The sequence below is a fragment of the Pleurodeles waltl genome, chromosome 8 (genome assembly GCF_031143425.1).
Source record: "Pleurodeles waltl isolate 20211129_DDA chromosome 8, aPleWal1.hap1.20221129, whole genome shotgun sequence".
NCBI lineage: Eukaryota > Metazoa > Chordata > Amphibia > Caudata > Salamandridae > Pleurodeles > Pleurodeles waltl.
This window is the reverse complement of record NC_090447.1, coordinates 1,191,786,442-1,191,804,454: the sequence shown is the minus strand read 5'-3', so window position 1 is coordinate 1,191,804,454 and position 18,013 is coordinate 1,191,786,442. Positions and strand designations below refer to the sequence as shown.

At 42.4% G+C, this 18,013-nt stretch overlaps 1 protein-coding gene across 1 annotated transcript in view; it reads right to left on the bottom strand.

Annotated features, from left to right (window-relative positions):
- ATP7B (ATPase copper transporting beta) overlaps positions 1-18,013 on the bottom strand; it is a 515,812-nt gene that overhangs the window by 414,755 nt on the left and 83,044 nt on the right. The window contains exon 2 of the mRNA XM_069205459.1: positions 14,575-14,679. Coding sequence (XP_069061560.1) covers positions 14,575-14,673 — 99 coding nt within the window. The 5' untranslated portion in view covers positions 14,674-14,679. The remainder of the gene's footprint in view (positions 1-14,574; positions 14,680-18,013) is intronic.

Sequence of the window (18,013 nt, the reverse complement as noted above, 5' to 3'; positions counted from 1 at the left end):
CAAATATTTTGTCATAATATGATTTAGGTCTATATATACAAAGTTTTCCTATATGTAATGCATCTAAAGCTAATTTCCCTTGTGTTTTTATTGCGGCAAAAGCATAGTTATCTACAGATGTCCTTTTTTGCAATTCTTTTTCTAATTTTTCTTTCAGCTGTTTTCTTCTATCCTCAGTGTGATCTAAAAAGCTTTTCTCTACGGGTGAAAGTAAGCATGTAAGGTTGTTTCTATGAGCGTAAACTGTAGCAAAAGGCGAGATTGTCTCAAAGACACCTCTAACTAATTTTATATAATAGTCTCTTGCTATTTTACTCAAGTACTCAATTATGGGGACAAAGGAAAATATGACGCCCTGATTGGAATAGAAGTATTGAATATACTCCTGGTTATAAAATCTGGTTAGTAACAAACTACATGTTATTCCATACGTAAGGGGCATGCTATGATATGTAACTCCTTCTAATACTGATGTAGGGATTTGTGTACATACATAACAATCCTTCGTGTCCATTGTCTCAACATACTCATTCAGCAAGCGATAGAAAACATTAGATGAGAGTTCTTTTTTCGTGTTAGTATCGCCATGTAAATATTTTTCGTTTTGTTCGAGTCTCTTCAAAGGAGTTAATTCAGTAGTAGTTTTAAAAGTAGAAGCATCATTCGCGTCTCTTTCATTCCCTCCATGAATTCCAAGAATTATTACCATAATTATTAGTACACATGCAATTATCAAACCTATACACATGTATTTACAACATTTCATCCTACGTTCTTGTGTAGTATTGTCAGTCATGATCTATAGAGAATCAGAAAGTTGAAGATAGTTTATCAAATCAAATTTGCAGATATATATATATATATATATATATATATATACATATATATATATATATATATATATGTAGGATCAACGAGGTCAATGTTCACACGGTTTTCTTTAGCAGCTTAGTCTCTTATTAGTTTAGCAGCTTTGTCTCAAAATCGGTTTCAAAGTCAATCAGGTTATCAATGTCTTATCCGGTAATGTTCATGAAATTCAATTTTCAAGTGCCAAAGTGTCGTTCTGCTTCTTCATTTTCAAGACTAAGAGACAGAAATTCGTCTGATCAATCGTTAGTGGCTGTGTATGCCCATTCTGGACCGGAATATCTTCTGTTTGCTACTCTTTTTCTTTGCAATTTTGCATCTCCTTTCGATTCTCCTTCGCTTATGTCTTGTTCTTTGGCTGTGTCTTTTTCTTTATTCAATGTGGTTATGATAGATACTTCTTTTCTTTTCTCTTTCAAGTCTGGCCCTTTGTCTGCATTTAATGTTTCTTTAGTCCTTGATTTCACTGGTGATATGCTTTGTCTTCGTTTCGCGTTGTTCTCACTTGACGGACCTGCAACCGGTTCCGGAAGAGTTGGAACAATTTGACTTTGCTCCGTCTCGTCTCCTTCACCTGGGAGATCGGTCAATTTTTCTCCTTGTTCTCCTGTATCGTCTGCTTCTGGGAAAGCCCTCCTCTGACTAGGCTCTCCTGCTTTTTCACCTGAGATAGGATCTTCGTCACCTCCTGGAGCTTCTTCTCTGTTGTTCTCGAAAGGATTGACTATGTCTTCCTCAGTGAATATTTCTTCTGCTTCAGTTTCTCATTGTTCGCTTTCAGGCTCTTTTCGTTCTGTCTCAGTGCCTGGTACTTTCTTGTTAGTTGTCGGTAATTTCAGTGCTTCAATTTCCTCTTCTGTGGGACACGTCACTTTTTTCGTGTGACTGGCATGAATCCAGTTGGGAACTCCTGCACATTTCACAGCGGTGGTAGTCGTCAGAATCACTTGAAAAGGTCCTTTCCAACGGGGTTCCAAGCACGACTTCCTCACGTGCTTCTTTACCACAACCCAGTCACCTGCTTTCAGGGCCTGTCCTGGACCTTGGATCTGTGGCAAGGTGGTTGCCTCCACCTGGTGAGAAAAAGAGCGGACTACATCAGCCAGACCTTTGCAGTAGTCCAATACCGTATCATCTGTAATATTTACAAGGGCATTAACAGGAACTGCTGGAAGTCTCATGGCTCTGCCCAGGAGAATTTCGTGCGGTGATAGTCCTGTCTTTCTATCAGGTGTGTTTCTCATTGACATTAACACCAAAGGCAACGCGTCAGGCCATTTCAAGTTTGTGGATGCACATATTTTCGCCATTCTTGATTTCAGAGTGCCATTCATTTGCTCCACTAGTCCTGATGCTTCAGGGCGGTAGCTACAATGCAATTTCTGTTCAATGTTCAATGCTGCACATAATAATTTGATTACTTCGTTATTGAAGTGACTTCCCCTATCTGATTCTAAAGAGATCGGAAATCCGAAACGTGGAATTAGTTCTCTCAACAGTAGTTTTGCAACTGTGAGACTGTCATTTCTACGTGTAGGGTAAGCTTCAATCCAGTGGCTAAAAATACACACAATCACCAACACATATTTCAAGCCTGCATGCATAGGCATCTCAATGAAATCCAGTTGCATTCTGCTGAACGGACCACCTTCTCTTCCAATGTGGCTCAAATTTACCATGGTTCCCTTCCCTGCGTTCATTTGTTGGCAAATGACGCAACGATGGCAAACTGCTTCAGCAACTTGGCGAAATTTAGGATTAAACCAGCCAATTTTGAATAATCTAATCATGGTATCTCTTCCAATGTGTGCTTGTCCGTGATATAGCCTAGCTATTTGCGTCAAAAGACTCGCTGGTAAAACTAATCTCCCTTCATTTGAAACCCACAAATCATCAGATTTTTTTACGCATTGTAATTTATTCCATGAGAGTTTTTCGTCTCTACTAATATTATTTTGTAGAAATTTCAATTCTTCTAGTGTGTCTAAAATTTTTAAAGCAAAGGCTTCATTTTGTTCAAGTTCTGGTTCATTTATCAAATTCCATTCGTCTCTGAGCAATATACAGTTCAATGCGCAAAACCTTGCGACTTGATCTGCATGTCCATTTCCCAAAGAAACGAAGTCTTGTGATTTCAAATGTGCACTGCATTTTACCACTGCTACTTCTCCTGGTAACTGGATAGCATGTAACAAATCTTTGATTCTTTAACCATTTTTCACTGGTGATCCAGAAGAGGTCATAAAGCCTCTTTGTGACCACAATTGTCCAAAGTCATGCACTATTCCGAATTCGTACTGACTGTCAGTGTAAATGGTGACTTTCATTAATGCAGAAAGTTGGCAAGCTCTAGTAAGAGCTACTAGTTCTGCTACTTGTGCAGAGTAAATTCCCTGAAGCCAAGATGCTTCTAGAACACCAGTTATTGTACATACAGCATATCCTGCTTTCAATATTCCTGCTGCATCTCTTAAACATGAACCATCAACAAAGATAATCTGATCATTTTCTTCCAATCGAGTATCTTTGATATCAGGTCTTGGTTTAGTACAAAATTCAGTCACCTGAAGACAGTCATGTTCGATGTCTTCTACATTTTCAATTTCAACATTTTCACTGGGAAACAAAGTTGCCCGATTTAATGTAGTGCATCTTTTTAATTGCACGTTAGGTGATCCCAAAATTACTGTCTCATATCTCGTAAGCCTAGCACCAGTCATGTGATGTGTTCGCGAACGTGTCAAAAGTATTTCGACTGAGTGAGGGACCATAACTGTAACAGGATGTCCCATCACTATTCCTTCACTTTGATTAAGGCTTATACCAACTGCTGCTACAGCACGCAAGCATCCTGGTAAGGCTGCTGCGACTGGATCCAAAGTAGCTGAAAAATATGCTACTGGTCTGTTTACGCCACCATGGGCTTGAGTCAAGACAGACAAGGAATATGCATCACGTTCATGACAAAACAATGTAAAAGGCTCTGTGTAATCAGGCATACCCAAAGCTGGAGCTCTGCACATGCATTCCTTTAATTCAAGAAAGGCATCCATTTCATATCTCTTCAACATTATTTCATCTTGCACATCTTTCTGGGTCAGTTTCAGTAAAGGTCTAGCTAGAGTTGAGAAATTGGGAATCCATTGGCGACAGTAGCTCACCATTCCCAAAAACTTTCTCACCTCTTTTCTTGTTTTGGGTGGACTCATTTGAAGTACAGACGTTAATCTTTCTTTCATAATTTTTCTCGATCCCTTTTCTATTTGGTGACCCAAATATTTCACTTTCTTTTGGCAATATTGCAATTTCGAAGGAGACACTTTGGGGGTGATTCTAACATTGGCGGGCGGCAGAGGCCGCCCGCCAATGTTCCCCCTCCAAAATACCGCTCCGCGGTCAAAAGACCGCTGAGGGTATTTTGGGATTTGCCCCGGGCTGGCGGGCGGCCGCCAAAAGGCCGCCCGCCAGCCCAGGGCAAATCGACCTTCCCACGAGGACGCCGGCTCCGAATGGAGCCGGCGTAGTGGGAAGGTGCGACGGGTGCAGTTGCACCCGTCGCGTATTTCAGTGTCTGCGTTGCAGACACTGAAATACTTTGCGGGGCCCTCTTACGGGGGCCCCTGCAGTGCCCATGCCATGGGCATGGGCACTGCAGAGGCCCCCAGGGGCCCCGCGACACCCCCTACCGCCATCCTGTTCCTGGCGGGCGAACCGCCAGGAACAGGATGGCGGTAGGGGGTGTCAGAATCCCCAAGGCGGCGCAGCATGCTGCGCCGCCTTGGAGGATTCTGACGGGCAGCGGAAAACCGGCGGGAGACCGCCGGTTTTCCTGCACTGACCGCGGCCAAAGCGCCGCGGTCAGAATGCCCTGCGGGGCACCGCCGGCCTGTCGGCGGTGCTCCCGCCGACCCTGGCCGCCGGGGTCAGAATCACCCCCTTTGTGTCTATTCCTTCCCAAATGATTCAGTAGGGCAATAGTGTCAACTGTACAGTCATTTTCTGTTTTGGATGCAATCAGTAAATCGCCAATATACTGTACTAAGGTTGATTCGAAAGATAATTCCAATGATTCCAAATTTTTCTTCAGAATCTGATTGAAAATAGATGGTGACTCCGAAAACCCTTGAGGAATTCGACACCAACTGTAGACTCTGTCCAAAAATCTGAAAAAAAAAGAAATTGGCTGTCCTCATGAAGAGGGACAGAAAAGAATGCTTGTGACAAATCAATGACTGTGAACCACTCTGCATCACATGGGATTTGAAACATTATTACAGCTGGATTTGGTACTACGGGACAACATTTGACTATTATGTCATTTATTTTTCTCAAATCTTGAACAATTCGGACCTTTCCACTTGGCTTTATCAGTCCCAGGATTGGTGAATTACATGGACTACTCAGTACTTCTTTCAGTACTCCCTGTTTCACAAATTCGTCAATGAGTTGGGCGACTTTCATAAGGGTATCTTGTGGCATATGGTATTGTGGAGTCTGAGGAAAGTCTACATTAGGTTTTACAGTCACTTTCACTGCTTCTGCTCCTTTTATCAATCCTACTTCTTTCCCTGTCATATCCCACACTTCTTTTCCAACAGTTTCTGGTAAATCAGCTGGAATATCTGCTTCAGTGAGCATAGGATAAAGAGTAATCAGGGGATACTCTTCATCAACAGTATCCATTTCTTCTTCTTCTTCTAAACTGTCCTCTTCTTCCTCATCACTATTTGTCTGAATTTTAATTCCATTATGTGAGCACATAATCGAGCATCCTAGTTTGCATAATAGATCTCTTCCTAATAAGGATATTGGACTTGAGTCACACACCACAAATTTATGTAACCCTTGAAAGTTACCAATTTCGACTTGTACTGGATCTGTAATTGGGTTTGTCAGATACTGATTTGCTACTCCCACTACTTGAACTGTTCTCCCTGAAAATGGCAAATTTGGTACTTCGATACTTCTAACTGTCGAGCGTGTAGCTCCTGTGTCAACCAAAAATGAAACTCTGTGACCCATAACTCTTCCTTCCACATAGGGTCCCTTTTGATCAACTTCCAAAGATGCTGCAAGCATACAATTACCCTCCTCATCTGAACTTTCACTCTCCCATTCATTGTTTATTCCATTCTCACTGTGGAATGGGAATTGGTGTACTGTGTTACTTTGATTCATTCCTTGACATGTGACCTGTTGAGGAAGCATTACTTGTTGCTGATTCATTGGTGCTAAGGGTACTTGCATTTGCTGATTAGGTACCATAGGAAACTGCTGATGCATCGGCTGTGATTGTACCATTTGTACACGGGGCATTTGCACCTGCTGTTGTTGCATGGGTTGTAGACCCTGCATCTGATTTACATTATTTTGGAAATTTGGGTTTGCACCTCTCAATTTTGGTCCTCTCACATTCTGAAATGTATTGACATCATTGTTCTGCTGACTTACGCCTTCCTGCACCAACATTGGGCACTCCCGTTTCCAAAGTCCGACGATTCCGCACGTGTGACATGGCATCACTTTCTTCATTGCCTGTATACCATTTGGAATCACGACAGTATTTAAATCAGGACCATTATTTACAAAACCTCCTCGGCCTCTGCCTCTCATCTGTGGCTGAAACATAGCATTTCCCTGCTGTTGCTGCTGTGGCAATTGTTGTTGAAAACCTTGCAAACCTGTCTGAGCTGCTCTGATCTGCATCACCATCACTTTTTCCTTTAACTTTTTCTGCTTTGTCTCAATCTCATCACTGCAGTATTTTGCATAGTTCAACACTTCATCAATCGATTTTGACTGCCAACAAATCAAATGCATTTTAATCATCTGGCTAATTTCGGGTCTCAATCCTTCCACAAATCTGAATATGAAATGGAGCATGTCTTTTGCTTCAATCGTTTCCGTGCCACTATAATTTTTAAATGCTTTCAACAATCTCTCATAGTATGCATGTATCGACTCTTTAACTTCCTGTGCTGTTCTGTCAATTTTCTGCCAATCAAAATTTTTCACGCAACTTTTGCTTTCAAATACTCAATCACCTTATGGTATATTTTCATTACCTCAGGCGATGGTGCACCTGTGTCCTTATCTCTTTCCGGTTCTTTCGTTCGCCAATCCATAGCTTTTTTACATTCTTCCCACAAATCTGCTGGAACTACAATGTCAAATAAAGTATTCAAGTCTTCCCAAAGGCACTTTGCGAGTTTCACGAATCTATCTGTTTGTTGATACCATTCAATCGGTTTCTCTCTTAACCTGGGGTAATCATCCGTAAAAGATTGAATATCACACCTGTGCCATGGTACGTGAATACATTTTCCTCCTGCTGTTTCTCTCATTGGTAACATGGTTATAAGGTCATCATTCTGTTGTGTTCTAACATTTTGATCTGGGGTACTTTCTTTCTTCTTATCCTTTTTAACCCATCTGTTTCCCACTTGTCTAAGCATCTCCAAACCTGCAGATCTCATGTGTTCAAAGTCTTTTGTTTCAAAGTCTAGCCTGTAACTTCTGCTCAAGTGCTTGGTTTTATTTATGTCTATTTTATATCTATCTGCAATTTCTTGTAACCTCTTATGTACGCCGCTTACTTCTCTTGTAATTCTAGGGCAAATGTATCTCAGCTCTTTTTCTGTGTATGATTCTAACCTGTTCAGACCCATTGTTCCATCTACGAGTTCACCTGCTTCCATGCCCAATCTTATTTGGTTCAAATATTCTTCTCCCTTTCCCTTGGGTGTACTCTGTGGGGTATTTAGACTGTTCAACCATTGTGTTAACTGTTGTGCATTTAGTCCCAATAATGTAGCATCTACATCTACTGCTACTGATGGTTTCTGTAATGTTTCTGTTTTTTAAATTTGCGGTATTATCAGTGGTGGATTTGACCTTACCACAGTTGACGGAACACAAATTGGAATCGGACTAAATTCCAACAAAGACCCAGATCTGTTTGAGAGTGTTCCCATGGGAGTCATTTCTTGGGTATTTTCTACATATCCTCTTCCTGTCTCATTCTGTGTCATTACACCTTGATCGCATACACTTGGCTTTGCTTGTATATATAATGGTACTGGCGGACCTACAGTGAAAGGCAAAGATATTGCATCCGGGTTCTGTCTGTTACCCAAATTCTGCGGCATGTTAATTCCCATATTATGTTTCATCATTGCTGACATGTCTAATTGTGTTTCTGCTGTTTGAATGTACCTTGGCATTTCTTGTTTCTGCCTTTGAGGCATCACTAAATTAGAATTTATTTCCAAATTATGCTCATCATAATAGCGTCTTTGGACCTGTGGCTGTGTCAGGATATATTCTCTGAACTTGTGGTATTTCCTATATAAAAGGCATATTAGGACTACTCTGCATCTGTATTTTTCTCAATTTCGGTGTTACAATACCCTGTATTGGTTCTGGAGGGGCAGTACTAGTGCTTGGGCCAATTTCATTTTCCACATATGGTGGTGGACGGTCATTTAGTAATTGCAGAATGAATTCCTCATCATCTGATTCGTCTGACCTTTTCGAGGTTCTCTTGTTCTCCCTATCTTTGAACTGACTCCTGTTTGTTTTATGGGTAGCTTTCTTTCCTTCTATCTCTACTTCTTTAGTAATTGCTGGAAACAATTTAACACCCTGCAATATATCTGATCTCCAAACCTTTGGAGCACTATCCCATCTAGCATCCGCTAGTGTATTTTCTACTCTTCTCACTCTTGTCTCAAATTTCTTTTGTAGTTGCTTTCTAGTTATTTGTTCCCAAATTGCTAATGCTTCAAATTGTGCTGGTCTTGGAGGTATTTTCATGTCATATAGCGCAAATCTTAAATTCTCCAAAACTCTCAAATTAAACGTCCCATGGATAGGAAACGCTACACTTCCATGCTTTTCTGTTAATTTACACCATTGTTTTAACCAAAGACATGGTGCAACACCTTTTTCTTCAATTACGATGTAAGCTGGTGTACCCTCAGGCGGTGTTTCTTCTCCTACATTTGCTTTAATATATACATCTCCCCTCAAGGCACTCTTAAATGCTTTGAAAAATTTCATCTTTCCTTCTTTTATTTTCTCAAAAAATGTAATCAATAAGTGACTTTAATTCCCAGAATTCTCTTCGCTTGCCTTTCCCCACCAATTGCGCTTCACAGACTGCGTCCAATCCGTGTGCAACCCTTCTCACCAACCAACCTATCTCAGTGCGGCTCCAGTGACGTCACACTCACACACTGCGGCTGACAAAGTCTTGCAGCTTGTCCCCCTTCATTCAGTTTCACTCAAAACTATTTTCTGCAATATATCGCGAGCACTAATTAAAAAGAAGAAAACAAATCTGTCGGTTTACTACAGGAAAAAGGTAATACAATCGCTTCAGAAACCTTAGGGATTTTTCACTAGCCTCGGCAGTTATTCCATCTTTCTCGATTTCCCACTTTCGCAAGCAAAATTTGACCTGCAAACTTTACTCTCAACTGATCAATGAACTATTCTAGTGCACCTTAGAATTAGTCAAATCTCAAAGTCGAAAATGTTCTTTTATTCCTCAATATTCGTTCTTACTCGTTGACCACGCCAGATCAACCTATTAAACCGAACAAATTACAACATCAATCAAGTGTCTCATACACTTTTCAACATACTCCGGAGTCTCTTGACCTCGCAGGGCCCGTTTCAACATCAACAACCACGTGGACAATTTTTCTGCAGAAAGCGCTACACGACGACTTCCCTACTTTCACACTTTGGAGTACCACTCCTCTAAAATTTTTATTGGAGTTCATAACCCCCTAAAAATCCTCACAAACTTCACATTTGTCTGCGGCATAAGCTTTGCAAGCGCGAAACCCTAACTTCATTCATACTGTCACTAGAAACGCCGAAAACATCCTCACACCTCCATTTCCTCCATTCGCAAGCTCCGAGATTCCAGGAAAGTCATTGGGGATTTAGGGCATCATCATCTCTCCAACTTGTTTTATTAAAAAAATTCTAACTTGGATCCGTCTATTTTTCGGATGGGGTCCCAAAGGGCCAAACCATCCTCTGCTACCATCTACTGATAGATCTACAGTCCTTGTAGATTACTTATACTTGGACACGCCGGAGGTCAGTGAACCTTTTGACCGGGTTGAGTTCTCCTCATCCAAAGAAATCGTCAGATCCCTCAAATCAGTAATCAATAATCATTTATAACCAATAATCAATACTCAATTAATAATCAAACAACAAATTAGATCAAATAGAAACAGTAATTTGACACACCATGACCTTTCAGTCATGAATAACCACACCTGTTTATTAAAAGTTAATGAGTTTATTTCCCTATATTAACAAAGCTAGTACGATGTAAGCAAGTCTCAAAATCAAATGATACACATATACGAACATTACTGGCTGTCCATAACGGCGGAAGAAACGCAATCTATGCAAAACTTGGATAATAATGCACTCAGATATAGCAGTGCAAATCACTAATACAAGCAACTGAGATTGACTAATAGTATACATTGGTCAGCATAACAAGATTACAATTCAGCACGGTGCATTAAATGAATACCTCAACTAACCTCTGATTAGCATTGGCATGTGGGGCTTCATGCAAAATGAATTTAGTCAACATAAATTTTGAAAACTACTAGCTTGGGCTCTGTCAAAATAAGCAGTTGGTACCTAAGAAGGAAAACACAATGAATAGTACATTTATCCTTTCATAATTACCAAATACAATCAGCATTCAAGGTAAGTCTTCGTCCTTCAGGTACCGGTTCGATCAGCATGGGGCAGACTTCAAAAAGGGGGCAAAGTTAAGTCAAGTTTTCCTTGCAGCAGCAAGGAAAATGGGGGGGCAAAAGTTTATCGTATGGGCAAGAAAGGGTAAAGTTTAAAGTTAAAGTCTCTAGGGTGAGAATTCTTTAAAGTCTCTCTCTCTGGGATAGAGAAAAAGCATCAAAGTGTCATCAAAGTAAAAGTGGCAATGGCATAAAATGGTGTCGATAATGGTTCCAACAACGGCATCAAAATGGCATCAAAATGGCGCGTCTTCTCTTCGCCCGGTGGGATTAAGTAAGAAAAGTTCCAAATTCTTCAGGTTCTTCCATTGGAGGGTCCATGGGGTGATTTCTCTTTGACCAATGAATAGTGTCTTTTCTCTTAATACTCATCTACGTGTAAGGTGTCCTTGGAATTTTGGAACATAACTAGCAACAAAGTTGCCAATTAATTCTGCATCAGTGTCTTCATTGTCTGCACCTGCAGAAGCTGACCTTGAGCATCAAAGGGGATGAAAGTTGCCTAACACGCAACTTTGAGATAAGTGTATTAGTCATTCTACTGGAAAAATACAGCTTTTAAAAGATTCAAACACGTCTTTGTTAATATAAATGGACTACGCAGTTAAAATTGAGACCGGGCAAGTAGGCCAAAACCTCTACTAAATTTAAGCTAAGCCTGTGACAGTTTCAATGAGAAAATCATAAAGTATAACTTCAAATATGACATATTAGTACTTTTTGTCGTTTTTCATGATTAATTAAGCTTATTTAAACTAATGGTGACCTACTTCGTGGGCACATTTCTCTACACATTTTGTTTTTCTTTGCTAAAACACATTGCATATACGGTTTTGTTGCTTGATATATAAATGTTTGTTAGTCTTTCTTTTTCCGCTTCATCAGTGGTGCAATATGGAATCCACCAGGATGAATTCCTTATATATGATCTTCTTCATACCTTTCTGAGGGAGAAGTGGAGGGTGGAGGATACCAAGCCACCCACCAACACATTAGTGGAGTCTTCATACCCTGGAACATGGATGAGAATGGGTGACCTGGCTCACAATGTCGGCGAGCAAGCTCACTCAGCCCCCCTCCACAAACTTTGGGACGCATGGGAAACAGAGACTGGTCAGGTCGCACATGATAAGGAGTGGCAGAGGGCATGGTGCATCCGGATAAGATATCTTGCAATGCCAGACTGCAATAAATTACATTTTATATGCTACACAGAGCCTACCTCTCACCTCAGTACATACACCGCATCTTCCTGACGGCCCCGGATGTCTGTGCTCAATGCCAGTTTCTTGCAGCTGACTCCCAGCAAATGTTGTGGGACTGTCCACAGATCACCCATTTCTGGCAAGATGTAATTTCAAATGTTGCCTTAATCGCAGGCCACTGATTTCTTGACACTTTGGAGATAGGTGCACTAGGAATTTATAAGCACCGAAAAAAATATAAAATGGGGGCTTGCGTCACTGACTTAGCCGTTGCCCTGATGAAACGTGCCATTAAACTGCACTGGAAAAGTACACCACCCCGAATAGCACAGCTAGGAAGACAGCAGTGGCATGCTGGGCAGAGGTGAGGCAATGTCGCTACATAGAGAGGAAGCTAGAGGCCTGCACCGCCACCCCATTGTCCCACTATGGGATCAGTTACTAAGACAGTTTCTGGGTAACAACCAAGAAATTCCCTCCACTCCCTCCCCGTAAGGTTCTTGTCTCTATAGCATCTACTCCTGGATACCCCTATAGTGCATGGACCTTCCTGTACATTAGTCTACCCTCCTATTTGACGAAACATTGTATTAGCATGCTTTCTGGTCCCTTCCCTGTCTCCTCTCTGCCACGCTCTCATGGGTTTGGACCTAGCCCCTCCCCACAACCTCTGCCCTCCACCCTATCCCTTTGTCCCACACCCATGCCAGTTGTAGTGCTGTCAATTGGACACAATCCACTTGCACTTCGGGATCTACTGTTGTCCCAAGATTGATGACTGTACTTGCGTTAAATCTACATCCCTGCAGCCTAAAAATTGGTAGCTAGAATTTGTTGCTGTATTTGGACTGGTGCCCTCTGCATGCTTGTTTACTGATGATCACTATCCTGAACACGTATCTTTTGTTTCTGTATTAGTTAAAAAAAATCAACAAAACATATTTACAAAAAAAAGGTTGCTCAATGGCTCTTGGTTATCTCATGAGGAACATTGCCATATTACAAAGTCCTGAACAATACTACTCCTTTCACTTTTGTATCGACTTATGACTGTTTCTGTTTAACAAACAGTACTAGACACAATTGCCTAGGCTCATTTCAGCCAGTCTGTCGACCTCTTTATGACCTCTTGGGTTGAACTCTGTATGAATTCTTAGCAGGCAGAAAGCTCTTAAAATGACCCGTGGAGATTGTGCTCCTCAAAGAGTGGTAAGTGATGTGGTCATCACAAAAGGAAGCCTGGAAATCACATTAGTAGAACTTCCAGCCTCTTAAGTACTGACTAGCTCCCAGAAAAGCCCCCCACACTTTCACAATATAGGAAGGTTAGAAAATCCCACGAGGTTTGCCTACTTAACCATGAAAATTGAGTTCACATTTTCTTTCACTAGGCACAAGGCTACTTTGAAAAACATCCCTTTCTGTGTGGAGAGCAAAGGGATTTCTGACAGACATGTGCCAGGCATGAGTCTCGCTATCCTTGGAACCTACAAACTTCTGTAATTGGCTTCCTCCTTTAATATGTCTGAGCTGAGATGCTTTACTATGAAAATAATATTTACACACCACACAAGGGCACTTTTAACTACCTAGAAAAAACAAAGAGCGACCCTTCTTGGGGCTAGGGTGAGCACCTCCTACCGGATCACTAAGGGCACTATTCCCACTTCTGAACTTTCATGTAGTTTCCTCATGCATTCTGGGTGATGTAGTTTTGCTTTGCTTCCACTGAGCGGATTAGACCAACGCACATGAAAGCATTGATGCATAGGTGTACATTTCATGACTGAAGAGAGTTTCCTTAATGACCCGGTGTGAGGTGGTCAGACTACTTGGAGCTCAAACCTATGCAATGAACAATTTTGATGCAACTATTACTAAAAAAATATTGTTTTACTATAAAAAGAGAAACATGCAAACATGAGAAACATTTCTTTGTTATCTTGAAAAACATAGGAAACTATGAATTTTATTGCTATCTTCTCGGTTCCACTCTGCCACCATAATGAGTTAAAACGGCAAACCTTAGAGGTGAGTGGCTCTAAAACACTCGCATGTACAAACATAGTTCGTGTGCTCCTGAAAGCAGACAAGAGACACTTTTATCATATTATGAAAATCATTCTCATCCTGGAAATGGATCAACTCCAGTACTTAACAGAAGCAAGTCTCCAACTGTTCCTTTGGCGGGCCTTGGAAAACAGTCTAAATATCCACAAACAAACATGTTTGCAGGTTTTCCAAATGTTTCTACGGCTTTCGCAACCAATACCAGTCAAAAGAAAAAGTATTTGAGCAAATCTTTTTATGAAAATCAAATTATGTTTTGTGAATCACAAAGGTGTATTTACACACCTGTAAAAACGAACATTTGATGACGCAAGCATAACAATGATGCACACACAGCTTAGTGAATGAGGCCCATAGTACTTTGCTAAAATGCACTAGCCTGACATCCTTACTGAGTTAATAATGGAACTATGCAAACAGGCTTTTGTTTAGGACACAGCTGATGGATCGTTTACATTCACTAAGGGTGCACTCAACTGCACGATTCTGCTTCTTACAATACTTATAGAGTAGTCTTAAACGTTTTATAAAATATCTAGGAACAACTGATTCCTCACATAAAAGGTGCGCAAATTTCAAAAGTGCTGTGAGATCGTACAAATGGCAGTTGTGCAAAGTCCATATTGACTTACTTGGTAAGCATGGGAGACGTTTTGGGATGTACGGACGCGAAGAGCTGCAGGTGTAGAAAAACTTTTTTCTCTCTTCTCAGACATCCTTTTTGGTAACATCTCTCCCTGGTCAGAATGAAAAATAGAATGACATTGAAACCTCATCTGATTTAAACATTTAGTCCTGGGAAGAATTAATACACAGGGGTGGCTCCTTCGCTATAGCAATAGTCATTTTATGTTTTTGATGCTGGCTCAGCTAGCAGTGCAGGGAGGGGTGGGGCTGGGCCACGGGAGGTGGGAGGGGGGAGGAAGAAAGAGTGCACCTAAGTGCACATATGTATTGGCCGTCCATCTCACGTCAGCCAAACACACATGTGCACTTAGGATTCTCCAGCCCGGCTGTGCTTAACAGCCAGACTGGAGAAACTGCATAGACCACAGGGCTGTGTCTGAGCGGCAGTCCGAGCCGCTCAGATGAATTCTGGCAAGACTTTCATGCTAGCTTCAGCATAAAAGCAGTGCCAGGATTGCTGGGGAGCATGTGCTGGTGTCCCAGCAGTGCATGCTGGGACACCACAAGAGGAGCGACGAGCGAGGCGGCAGGAACGGAGGCATTGAGGTAAGTGAGTTTTATTTATTTATTTATTTTATTTTTACCTCGTCTCTGCCCCCCCAGCCCCTCTCCTTGAGTTATGTGGCGGGTGCCGCTGTTAATACATGCCAAAATAATGTATGTATGACATGGGACAAGGTATTTCAAAAGACTCACACATTTCAACTGATCTTTAATTTTGTTATGCAACCTATGCACTAACAGGTCGTATTGCAAAATGTTCAGAAGCAGGGTGTTGCATAACAACCAGCCTAAGAAACATTATTTAGGAAGGTTGTCATTTTACTGTAAGACCGCCATCGCTGTGCTTCTACTCCCAAATTGAAGTTCTTTTAAACAGCCTGTGTGACTATTTGGGAGAACATTGGGCGGATCACGCATTGTCTAATGGATAAAGGATTTAGTAATCACCACTTTGAGGTGTCGGTAACTGATCAATGGCTTCTCATCGCTACTACAGTTGTAAACCACTGAGACATACCATTGTCATTTGCAATTAAATTAGTAAACCCCATTTATACCCTCTCCTAATAGCCATTAGGAATGGATTGAAAGACCATTTTACAAATAGGGGTTTCTTTTACATACATCATACTTATTTAGAGTATCTTTCTGCCAGCTTCTTACATGGATTCATCTGTTGTGTCATTCACATTTATCTTCTGCCCACTTCAGTATAAAGCATGGGGCAATGGGTAAGTCCTCTTTGGGCACCAGTTAAATTCTGTGTGAGTGATGGCATTCAGCGAAAGTATAATGTCATCGCCAACGCAGCAACAGTGCCATTCCTTATGGGTCATTCTGTGATTTTGGGTCACTGTGACAACTTTAAAAAAACATGTTTTACTTTTATATCTTTTTGAGGGCCAGGTAGCTGTTTAGCTGCTGCTAACAGGCACACTCAGTCATTGTAGGACGTTGGCTCTGTATGTACTATTTCAAAGTAAGAAATAGCATGCACATAGTCCAAGGGTTCCCCGTAGAGGTAAGATAGTGGCAAAAAGAGATAATTCTAATGCTCTATTTTGTGGTAGTGTGGTCGAGCAGTAGGCTTATCAGAGGGTAGTGTTAAGCATTTGTTGTACACACACAGGCAATAAATGCGGAACACACACACAAAGACAATTCCAGGCCAATAGGTTTTTATATAGAAAAATATATTATCTTAGTTTATTTTAAGAACCACAGGTTCAAGATACTAACACTACTTTAAATGAAAGGTATTTCACTCAGGTATTCTAGGAACTTTGAATAATTACAATAGCATGTACAGTTTTGACAAAAATGGCAATAAGCTACTTTAAAAGTGGACACTGCAAAAATCAACAGTTCCTGGGGGAGGTAAGTAAAGGTTAAGTTCACAGGTAAGTAAAACACTTACAGGGTTCAAAGTTGGGTCCAAGGTAGCCCACCGTTGGGGGTTCAAGGCAACCCCAAAGTTACCACACCAGCAGCTCAGGGCCGGTCAGGTGCAGAGGTCAAAGTGGTGGCCAAAACACATAGGCTTCAATGGAAATAGGGGTGCCCCGGTTCCAGACTGCCAGCAGGTAAGTACCCGCGTCTTCGGAGGGCAGACCAGGGGGGTTTTGTAGGGCACCGGGGGGGGGGGACACAAGCAGGCACAGAAAGTACACCCTCAGTGGCACAGGGGCGGCCAGGTGCAGAGTGCAAACAGGCATCGGGTTTTCAATAGGAATCAATGGGGAGACCCGGGGGTCTCTTCAACGATGCAGGCAGGCACAGGGGGGGCTCCTCAGGGTAGCCACCACCTGGGTTAGGCAGAAGGTCGCCTGGGGGTCGCTCCTGCACTGGAGTTCGGTTCCTTCAGGTCCTGGGGGCTGCGGGTGCAGTGTGGTACCAGGCATCGGGTTCCTTGAAGCAGGCAGTCACAGTCAGGGGGAGCCTCTGGATTTCCTCTGCAGGCGTCGCTGTGCAGGTTCAGGGGGGTCAACTCTGGCTACTCACGGGCTCGCAGTCGCCAGGGAGTCCTCCCTGTAGTGTTAGTTTTCCGCAGGTCGAGCCGGGGGCATCGGGTGCAGAGTGGAAAGTCTCACGCTTCCGGCGGGAAACGTGTGGTCTTTAAAAGTTGCTTCTTTGTTTCCAAAAGTTGCAGTTTCTTAAACAGGGCTGCTGTTCTCGGGAGCTTCTCGGTCCTTTAGATGCAGGGTAGTCCTCTGAGGCTTCAGAGGTCGCTGGACCCTGTGGGATGCGTCGCTGTTGCAGTTTTCTTCGAAGTAGGGAGACAGGCCGGTGGGGCTGGGGCCAAATCAGTTGTCGTCTCCGTCTTCACTGCACGGCTTCAGGTCAGCAGTCCTTCTTCTTTGGGTTTGCAGGAATCTATCTTCCTCGGTTCTGGGAGCTCCTAAATACTCAATTAAGGAGTGTGTTTAGGTCTGGGAGGGCAGTAGCCCATGGCTACTGGCCCTGAGGGTGGCTACACCCTCTTTGTGCCTCCTCCCTGTGGGGAGGGGGGCACATCCCTAATCCTATTGGGGGAATCCTCCATCTACAAGATGGAGGATTTCTAAAAGTAAGAGTCACCTCAGCTCAGGACACATTAGGGGCTGTCCTGACTGGGGGGTGACTCCTCCTTGTTTTTCTCATTATCTTCTCCAGTCTCGCCGACAATAGCGGAGGCAGTGGCCAGAGGGGCGGGCATTTCCACTAGCTGGGATGCCCTGTGGCGCTGTAACAAAGGGGGTGAGCCTTTGAGGCTCACCGCCAGGTATTACAGTTCCTGCAGGGGGAGGTGAGAAGCACCTCCACCCAGTACAGGCTTTGTTCCTGGCCACAGAGTGACAAAGGCACTCTCCCCATGTGGCCATCAACATGTCTGGTGAGTGG